The 9,350-nt window shown below is 45.6% G+C and overlaps 1 protein-coding gene and 2 non-coding genes across 3 annotated transcripts; all 3 read left to right on the forward strand.

The window, feature by feature from the left end:
- The first annotated feature begins 2,637 nt into the window (after positions 1 to 2,637).
- RPS3 (ribosomal protein S3) lies at positions 2,638 to 7,635 on the forward strand. The gene is made up of 7 exons (XM_055549104.1): positions 2,638 to 2,784; positions 3,609 to 3,739; positions 4,016 to 4,109; positions 5,208 to 5,302; positions 6,423 to 6,610; positions 7,043 to 7,239; positions 7,564 to 7,635. Exons 1-6 carry the CDS (start codon positions 2,641 to 2,643, stop codon positions 7,234 to 7,236), a joined length of 846 nt encoding a protein of 281 aa, XP_055405079.1. The 5' UTR covers positions 2,638 to 2,640; the 3' UTR covers positions 7,237 to 7,239; positions 7,564 to 7,635.
- On the forward strand, positions 3,314 to 3,463 carry LOC129629402 (small nucleolar RNA SNORD15). The gene has a single exon (XR_008703229.1). It is a non-coding gene; the product is annotated as a small nucleolar RNA SNORD15 (small nucleolar RNA).
- LOC129629401 (small nucleolar RNA SNORD15) lies at positions 6,787 to 6,930 on the forward strand. Its single transcript, XR_008703228.1, has one exon. It is a non-coding gene; the product is annotated as a small nucleolar RNA SNORD15 (small nucleolar RNA).
- Positions 7,636 to 9,350: the final 1,715 nt, after the last annotated feature.

The following is a 9,350-nucleotide window of genomic DNA, read 5'->3' on the forward strand; positions in this document are numbered from 1 at the left end:
TAGGCTGCAGTCCATGGGGTCGCTAAGAGTCGGACATGACTGAGTGACTTCACTTTCACTTTTCACTTTCGTGCATTGGAGAAGGAAATGGCAACCCACTCCAGTGTTCTTGCCTGGAGAATCCCAGGGACGGGGGAGCCTGGTGGGCTGCCATCTATGAGGTCACACAGAATCGGACACGACTGAAGTGACTTAGCAATGTCTTCTTATAATAGATAAAGAGGAAGGCATCATGGTAAAGGCTTCCTTCATGGGCTTTCTCCTGGGACCAGAGGACAATACCCAGGCAGGCATCCTCTTGTGTCATTGGGAAGGGGCAGGAGATGAGCTACCACAGAGACTCCAGAGGTGGTGTTTACATCAAAGAATTCTCCATGGTCTGATCCTTAGCTTTGAGTCTCCACAACTTGGTTTTGTGGGTATCCCAGGAAGATGCAAGGAAATGTATATGAGCCACACTACTAAGAATGGATTTAAAACCAGAATTCATTAATTAATTTCTTTGATAATCAAACTTTGATTGACACTGGGCCTGAGCCAGGCCATATCCTAGACTCTGGATGTAATGAACAAAACAGACTTGGTCTCTGCACTTAGGAAGCTTACAGTCTAGTAGGAAAAACACATAAACAGGCCATTCCAACCCAGTGAGGTGAGTGTGCTAGTTACAGGAACAGCTAGAAGAGGCCCAATCCTAGAGGAAGTGACAGTGGGAGATGACATGGAGAAAAAGCCTATTCCTGATTTCCTTACCTCAGTGAGGGTTCTCACTAAGCATCTAGCCTTGATGTCATTTTCAATTCTCCCCTCAACCTCAATCCATCACCAAGGTACATTAGATCCACAGCAAGTCTCTTTGGTTTATCCATTTCTTTCCATCTTCCCTGGTCCCTCTGTACAGACTCCCCCCAGAACTCTGTTAAGTCCATGGTTATAGGATTAGAGCATCTCAGCATCAGAGGTGTTTCAGTGCTGGGCAAAAGCTAAGATGGCTTCTAGGACCAGACAATCAGTGAGCGAAGCTGTCAGAAACCGTCGCACATTGGAAACCCTTTCCCATATAACGGGAAAGGAGTGCTGCCATGAGGAAATGTGGGGCCACAAGTTTGCTAGATATTTCTATATTTTTAAGAAAAATGTAAAACAGTTTTATAAAGAAATTTTCTAATTTTTTAAATAGAAACAAACTTCAGATTTAAAATAAAAGTGTTCATCACAAGGAAACTTTTCCTCTTTTTTCAATTTATTTTTGTATCTATATAAGACAATGGATGTTAGCTGAATCTTTTGTGATAATCATTTCATGATATAAGTAAATCAAGCCATTATGTTGTATGCCTTAAACTTATACATTGATGTATGTCAATTATTTCTCAATAAAACTGAAAAAAAAAAACTGTTGGGGAAGTCTAAGGTGTGAAGTGTCTTGATGCCTGAAAGTAACTTTGAAATGTATCAAAAGATGCATTGTTGGGTGGATAGAGGCAAGTATAAATATGTGATAAAGCAAATACAGAAAAAATGTTAATTGCAGCACCTAAGGGATGCATATATGGGTGTACACTGTACAATTCTTCCAACTTTTCTGTATGTTGGAAATTTTTTTGTCTGTGAGGGGAGATTTTTTTAATTGAAAAAGAATTGCGAGCCACTGTCGTGGCTTCTGTTACAAGCTGTAACAGACTTTATGAACGTGAGGTAGAGGTAACGAATTAATAATATAAAGTCCTAAAACAGTCCTTAGAATATTTAATACATATATATATTATTATTATTATCAGTTTACAACAGAGGAAGTGGACACAAATTGGAAGAGATAGGTGCCTCAGTGAATTTCACTGAGGGCTTTCAGCCCAAAAGCCCTTTTTTTTTTTTATTCTTTTGTTTTATTAAAGAATAAAGTGAGCAGACAAGTGTGTGTTTATACTTTGTTTTAAACTGATGAGAACTGGGCTCTAATTAAACTGATGAGAACTAGACTCTAAACTTCTCTGAATTTTTTAAGCTCTGATTGAGATATTGGCTCCTCTGTCTATGGGATTCTCCAGGCAAGAATACTGGAGTGGGTTGCCATGCCCTCCTCCAAGGGATCTTCGTGACCTAGAGATCGACTCCTCATCCCTATGATCGACCCCTCATCACTCTCTCTCCTCCATTTGCAGGCGGGTTTTTTACCACTAGTGCCACCTGGGAAGCCCCAGGTTTCTGGATATTGTTGTGGTTCAGTCGCTCAGTTGTGTCCAGCTCTTTGCGACCCCATGGGCTGTAGCACTCCAGGTTTCCCTGTCCATCGCCATCTCCTGGAGCTTGCTCAAACTCATGTCCATTGAATCGGTGATGCCATCCAACCATCTCATCCTCTGTGTCCTCCCCTTCTCCTCCTGACTTTAGTCTTTCTCAGGGTTTTTTCCAATGAGTCAGCTCTTTGCATCAGATGGCCAAAGTATTGGAGCTTCAGCTTCAGCATCAGTCCTTCCAATGAATACTGAGGACTGATTTCCTTTAGGACTGACTGCTTTGATCTCCTTGCAGTCCAAGGAACTCTGAAGAGTGTTCTCCAACACCTCATAGTTCAAAAGCATCAACCCTTGCACCGCGCTTTCCCCTTTTCCTTTTACCAAAGTGAAAACTACACTTCCCATGAGCGCTCACAGGCGTCGACGTCGCGCAGTTCTTTGTCGTTGCACAGCGCCCTTTATACGCACTTCCGCCTGCTTGCAACTTCCTTTCCCTTCGGCGGCTCGCGGCGGCAAGATGGCCGTGCAAATTTCCAAAAAGAGGAAGGTGAGATCCCGGGGCCAGGTTGCAGGGAACTGTGGCGTTTCGCGGGTCAGGAGCTTCTCTGGGTGCTATTGCGAGACCTATAGCTCTTCGCTATACCCTGGGCAGGGGCTGGACTGTGCCGCTTTCCCGTAGGCAGCGGATGGCGGTGGATTGAGCGCAGGCCCGTGGCTGCTGAAAGCAGTATGCCTGGGCTAGGAGAGAAGGATTTCTGCCGGTTCCGGGCGGAGAGCAGAGATGAGCACTGAGGGCTCCTCCTGCGCTGGAGGAGCGCTTGTGAGCCTTTCTTAATCAGTAGTTAGTAAAGTTACTAAACGTGGTGTTTTGAAGGCATGAGCCTTTTCCCTCATCGAATCATAGTTTTGAGAAGCAGTGTTTGCTTGCCTTCCTAGGCGTGTCTGGGTGCAGGCTTCTGACCCCAAGGACCTCAGTTGGGAAGGTTACTGACAATTTCTTGTTCTGTCTTGGGGTCAAGGAATAGTTCTGGGGAAATGGAAGGGGCCTGGGGAAAACGGTTTGATAATTTAAAACCCTTCAATGAAGAGGAGATGACGAGTCTGACTGGAAGTGTTCTCTTTGTCCAGGTGACCCCTACCCTGTGCCGCGTTCTGTGGCACAGTTTTAAGGGCCTGGGTCAAAGTTAACTTCCAAAAGATGACCTAGAGGCATTTGTCTGAGAAGGGTTGCTATGTTTCCTCTGGAACAAGGCAGAGTAATTGATGATGGGTCGTTGGTTGGAGGTGTTGAGTTTTGATTAGGGTTGCATTGACTGGGCTAGAAAAGTGAGCCCATGTCCAGATCCTGATTTTCATTTTACTTTTGGTTAGTTTGTCGCTGATGGCATCTTCAAAGCTGAACTGAACGAGTTTCTCACTCGGGAGCTGGCTGAAGATGGGTACTCTGGAGTTGAGGTCCGAGTTACACCAACCAGGACAGAAATCATTATCTTGGCCACCAGGTAAAAAATTCATTTTTTTGGCCATCACCTGTAATTTTCGTCTGCACTAAGGTGATTTGTTCTGTAAACTCAGCAGAACAACAGTTGAGTCTTAGTGAATGAGTTTTTAAGCTGCATTAAAAAAAAAAAAATTATAATCTCTTAGTTCTTGTCATCCAAAATTTAAACTTGGTTGTGTCAGATGAATTAGATTTTTACTACCACACATGTGCAAGATTTAAAATTACATCTGTAATGTTATGAGAGCTGTGAATTGTCACTCTTCATTTTCCCCAGGACGCAGAATGTACTTGGTGAGAAGGGCCGGCGGATCCGGGAATTGACTGCTGTGGTTCAGAAGCGATTTGGCTTCCCTGAAGGCAGTGTAGAGGTGAGTGATCCTGGCTTGTATGGGCATAGAAATGGCTGTTTAGGATGATGTTGTGCTGTGCTTTGTCACTCAGTCGTGTCCAACTCTTCGTGACCCCCATGGACCCAAGGCTTCTCTGTCCGTGGGGATTCTTCCAGGCAAGAATACTGGAGCTGGTTGCCATGCCCTCCTCCAGGGGATCTTCCCAACCAAGGGATTGAACCCAGGTCTCCCACATTGCAGGCGGATTCTTTACCATCTGAGCCACCAGGGAACCCTCTTTAGGATGGTACTTCCGAAAACTCATATTATCACCCTGAAAGCTTACTTGTGATCAGTGAGTATTACAAATGGATTGGTATTTTGTTGAAGTTCTTTTAATAAGCAGTTGGCAGCCGTTTATATCCATCTTGGATATAGTAATGATATGTAGGAGAGAGTGGCTGCCCATTGATCTCCATGATTTGGCTGTGGAAGGAGGTGGGGGTGGGAGAAAAATGAGGAATGGTTCAGTTCAGTCTATGTCCCTGAGTGTTTGTTAGATGTGGGCATCAATGGCACCCCGCTCCAGTACTCTTGCCTGGAAAATCCCATGAACGGAGGAGCCTGGTAGGCTGCATGGGGTCGCTAAGAGTCGGACACGACGGAGCGACTTCACTTTCACTTTCCACTTTCATGCATTGGAGAAGGAAATGGCAACCCACTCCAGTGTTCTTGCCTGGAGAATCCCAGGGACAGCGGGGCCTGGTGGTCTGCCGTCTATGGGGTGGCACAGAGTCGGACACGACTGAAGTGACTTAGCAGCAGCAGCAGCACAGTGAAGGGCTTCCCAGGTGGCTTACTGGTAAAGAATCTGCCTGCTAGTGCAGGAGACGTAGGTTCAGTCCCTGAGTCAGGAAGATCCCTGGAGGAGGGCATGGTAACCCCCACCAGTACTCTTGGCCTGGAGAAGAGGAGCCTGGTGGGCTGTAGCCAATGGGCTTGCACACTCAGCCACTAAATGAGAACAAGTATAGTGATACATAGAGTGGTGTCTGCTTGAATCATGAATGAGCTGATTTTTAGTTGAAAACAGTGGTGAGTGTAACAAGTTTAAGAATGTGCCTTGTTTCTTTAAAGCTTTATGCTGAAAAGGTAGCCACAAGAGGACTGTGTGCCATTGCCCAGGCAGAGTCTCTGCGTTACAAACTCCTAGGAGGCCTTGCTGTGCGGAGGTAAGAGTCCGTATGATTGTGTCCTTCTGTGAATCAGTATATCAGCTATTTTGTTAATTTAGTAAGTGGACTGTGACAGGCTCAGCTAGTCTCTGAGGGCTTTAACAATAAGACATTGTCAGTCCATGTTGCAGCCTAGTTAGAAAGACTAGTAAAGACACAAGTGTTTAAAAAAGTGGGTGGTGTTAGTAGAGCACTGTGTGCTTTGGGAATAGAACGTAGGATGGGGGTGGGAAGTGGTTTGGGTTCATGTTGAAGTCATTCACATACATTGTGTGGTGGTAACTCTGGGGACTCAGACAAGACTCATTGCTGATGAGAGAGCTTAAAATCTAGTCAGGTATGCCCTCTAGGTATGTATAGATAGTAAATGTCAGGAACAGAGGACATGAGGTGGTTAGATTGGCCCCAGAGCTGGGCTTGCTAATAAGATTTCAGCTGGCAGTTCCTTGAGCGATTTCACTACTTGGAGTAAATGAAATGCCTTGCTTGGGTGTTGGGAGTTCATTAATCCTTAATGCAGAACCTTGGGAGGTTTTCCAGCAGAGGAGGGATGTGAAGGCTGTGCTGTAGACGGGCTCCCATGGGAGGAATGCCGTAGGCAAGGGTGTGCAGAAGACTGCATACCTGGTTTGACTGCCATCTCCACCACGTAGAACGGTGACAAGTCTGGTGTCTGGGCCAGCATCAGTGTTGCCAGTAAGAATTGATGAGAAATAAACATTTTCCGTTTCCAACCCATACTCACTGAATTGGGGAGTGGGGGGAATACAGCCCAGCAACCTGTCTTCATAAGCCCTGCAGGTGAATTTTGCACGCACTGAAGTTTGAGTGGTTCATTTGGACCTTGAGGCGATTCTGTAATGTGCAGTCAAGTTTGGAAAGCACTTGATTAGAAGGAACTTGATGTGTTTCCCTAAGGAGTTCCCTAAGATGGTGTGTGGTGGGAGTGGAAGAAGGTTTCTATCTCTTGGGTCAGGCTCTGGTCAAACTTACTCTGCATTAAAGGGACACTGAAAGCAGTCAAGTGCAGGCTGAGTTCCGTTCTGAAGTGGGGTGGGGTTGAGTGGTCGTGCCTGGTGATGACACAAATGGCTGGCTGTCTCTTGTGCGCCCAAAGGGCCTGCTACGGTGTGCTGCGGTTCATCATGGAGAGTGGGGCCAAAGGCTGCGAGGTCGTGGTGTCTGGGAAACTTCGAGGCCAGAGGGCTAAATCCATGAAGTTTGTGGATGGCCTCATGATCCACAGTGGGGACCCTGTTAACTACTATGTGGACACCGCCGTGCGCCATGTGCTGCTCAGACAGGGTGAGTAGCCAGGAGTGCTTGGGGCAGTGGGCTTGAATGGGTAGACGTGGTTTTACACATGCTTTTCAGTGTTTGGGGAATTGGGGATATAGTGGAACATTTTTGCACTCTTTGGGTTCATTGTTTAGCTTCATTGAAGAGAGTTGGTTTGTCCTTGTCTCAGCCACTGGTGTACCCTTCAGTGATGACACGATGACGAGTCAGAAAAGGCACATTCTGCTCTCAGTCCTTGTCGGTGCCACGTTCTGTGGTGCTGTGCATGGGTTCCTTTTGCAAAGTGTCCTGTTCATTGATTGATTAGAGGCATTTGTCTGAGAAGGGGCCAGACACAGGATGCTTGAGTAACCTGTTCTTTTTTTCCTTCTGCTCTGTTCTGTTGTGTAGTGGGGGGCGGTGGAACTATAGGTAGGTCTTAACTATGGCATCTTCTAGGTGTGCTGGGCATCAAGGTAAAGATCATGCTGCCCTGGGACCCAACTGGTAAGATTGGCCCTAAGAAGCCTCTGCCTGATCACGTGAGCATTGTGGAACCCAAAGATGAAATACTGCCCACCACCCCCATCTCTGAACAGAAGGGTGGGAAGCCAGAGCCGCCTGCCATGCCCCAGCCGGTACCCACAGCATAATAGGTAAGTCTGTAAGGGCCTCTTGGGGCATAATGGAACAGTATTCCACCTAGTGAATAAAAAGTAGATTACACTTGCTTTACATGAAAGGACACAGATTGGAGCCAGGGACTCATTTAGCCCTGGTCTTCTTTAGTTCATAATTTTCAGGTCCTCTTATTAGTAATTAGCTGTTCTTCCCACAATCCGTTAAAGCGGTGACAGGCCTCTCCTACGCCTGGTGCCTGTTGTGGTGTTTGTTTCTGGATGTTCTCTGTGTGTTGATTTTCATGCAAACCCGACACTGAGGTGAATTTTCTGTTCTTACTGTATTTTGTCCGCTTTCAGGTCTCCTTGGCTGCTGGATCTGGAATCTGAATGTTGCTCTGCAAAGACCTTTAATAAAATCTTTTTAAAAGACATGTGGCCTACTAGACTCTACATCTAGGATTCAGGCTGAGGGCCATGTCACCCCATGGGACAATTGCTTGATCAATTCTTAGGAATCGGTCACAGCCTGGTTCACAGTGTTTCTGTGCTTTCCTTAAAAATCCTGTTGGTTTCGGTGTGAGGAGAGGGACAGAATGAGAGACCCAAGCAGAAGTAACCAAAGTAACCCTCTCCTTGTGGGGGAGTAAATCTGGTGATGGTGAAGGCTGATAATTTACAGGACAGCACCTTGATCGCCTCAACCTGAAATTTGGGGTTAAGGGAAAGTGAATGCTGAAGAGCATGATGTTCAGAAGTAGGTTCACCTAAGCATTATAGAGTTGTGATCAAAATCTACATCTTTGTGTCCTTGTTCTCTTAACCATTATCCTCTAGTAAAGTATAAAGGGTACTTAAATTAACTACCATTCAGTCTGATGATTTAAAGAGTTTTATACTGATATGTGGAGAAGGCAGTGGCACCCCACTCCAGTACTCTTGCCTGGAAAATCCCATGATGGAGGAGCCTGGTAGGCTGTAGTCAGTGGGGTTGCTAAGAGTCAGACACGACTGAAGCGACTTAGCAGCAGCAGCAACATACTGATATGTATTTATAAGAAATTGGATTGTCTTCATTTATTCAGGTGAGACTAGTGAGGGACAGGCTGGCATGAAAATCCTACAAGACAAAAGGCAGTAAATTATGTTGAGAGCATACTGACATCTGTGTTGTCCCCTTTTTAATAGAGCTTTGGATGTTTCTACTGGCTAGACAGTAATACCTTAGTTGTTTTTGTCAGTGTTAGTGGAATTGAGACCATGTCTTGGTGGTAAAAGTACTCCCCTCTAGAATACCCTAACCACTGGAATAGCTGTGGTGTTAATCACCGCTTACCGTTCCATGGAATGGGCTCGTGTATGTATATTTCACCTTGTGGCAAGGAACTAGAGCCTGAATACCAAAACATTCTCCTTACTCTGGGGTGGCACATTTCCAGGAGTGAGTCCTTTCTCAAGCTGAGAAAGTTTTCTGAAAAGGCCCAGGAGAGGTGGTTGCTGAAAATTGTAGTGTTTGAACTGAGCTAAGCTGAGGTGTCGGAAAAGACTTAAGAGTCCCTTGGACTGCAAGGAGATCAAAAAACAAATCAGTCCTGAATATTTATTGGAAGGACTGATGGTAAAGTCCCAATACTTTGGCCACCTGATGCTGGGAAAGATTGAAGGCAGGATAAGGCGAGGACAGAGGATGAGATGGTTGAATGGCATCACTGACTTGATGGATGAGTTTGAGTAAGCTCTGGAAGTTGGTGACAGGGAAGCCTGGCGTGCTGCAGTCCATGGGGTCACAAAAGAGTCAGACGTGACTGAACTGATAGTCAACATTTTCTATCTCAGAAGGTAATTTTTTTGTTTTCTCCCTCAGAAACGAGATTTTTATATTTTACGAAATTTTTATTTCATCAACAACTTAACTAAGTACAGTAGTGCCTCCACACGACATCCCTTAGTGCAGTGGATACACTTCAGGCCCTCCAGGGCTGCCTGATACAGCAGATGGGAAACGATACTACGTTTTTTCCTATACTAATGGGTGGGTAAATACACAGTATAGATACATTTTAGACTTTAAAAAGAATCCAAGACTTCCTTGGTGGTATAGTGGGTAAGAATCCACCTGCCCGTTAGGGGACATGGGTTTGATCCCT

This window comes from Bubalus kerabau, chromosome 15 (genome assembly GCF_029407905.1).
Source record: "Bubalus kerabau isolate K-KA32 ecotype Philippines breed swamp buffalo chromosome 15, PCC_UOA_SB_1v2, whole genome shotgun sequence".
NCBI classification, from domain to species: domain Eukaryota; kingdom Metazoa; phylum Chordata; class Mammalia; order Artiodactyla; family Bovidae; genus Bubalus; species Bubalus kerabau.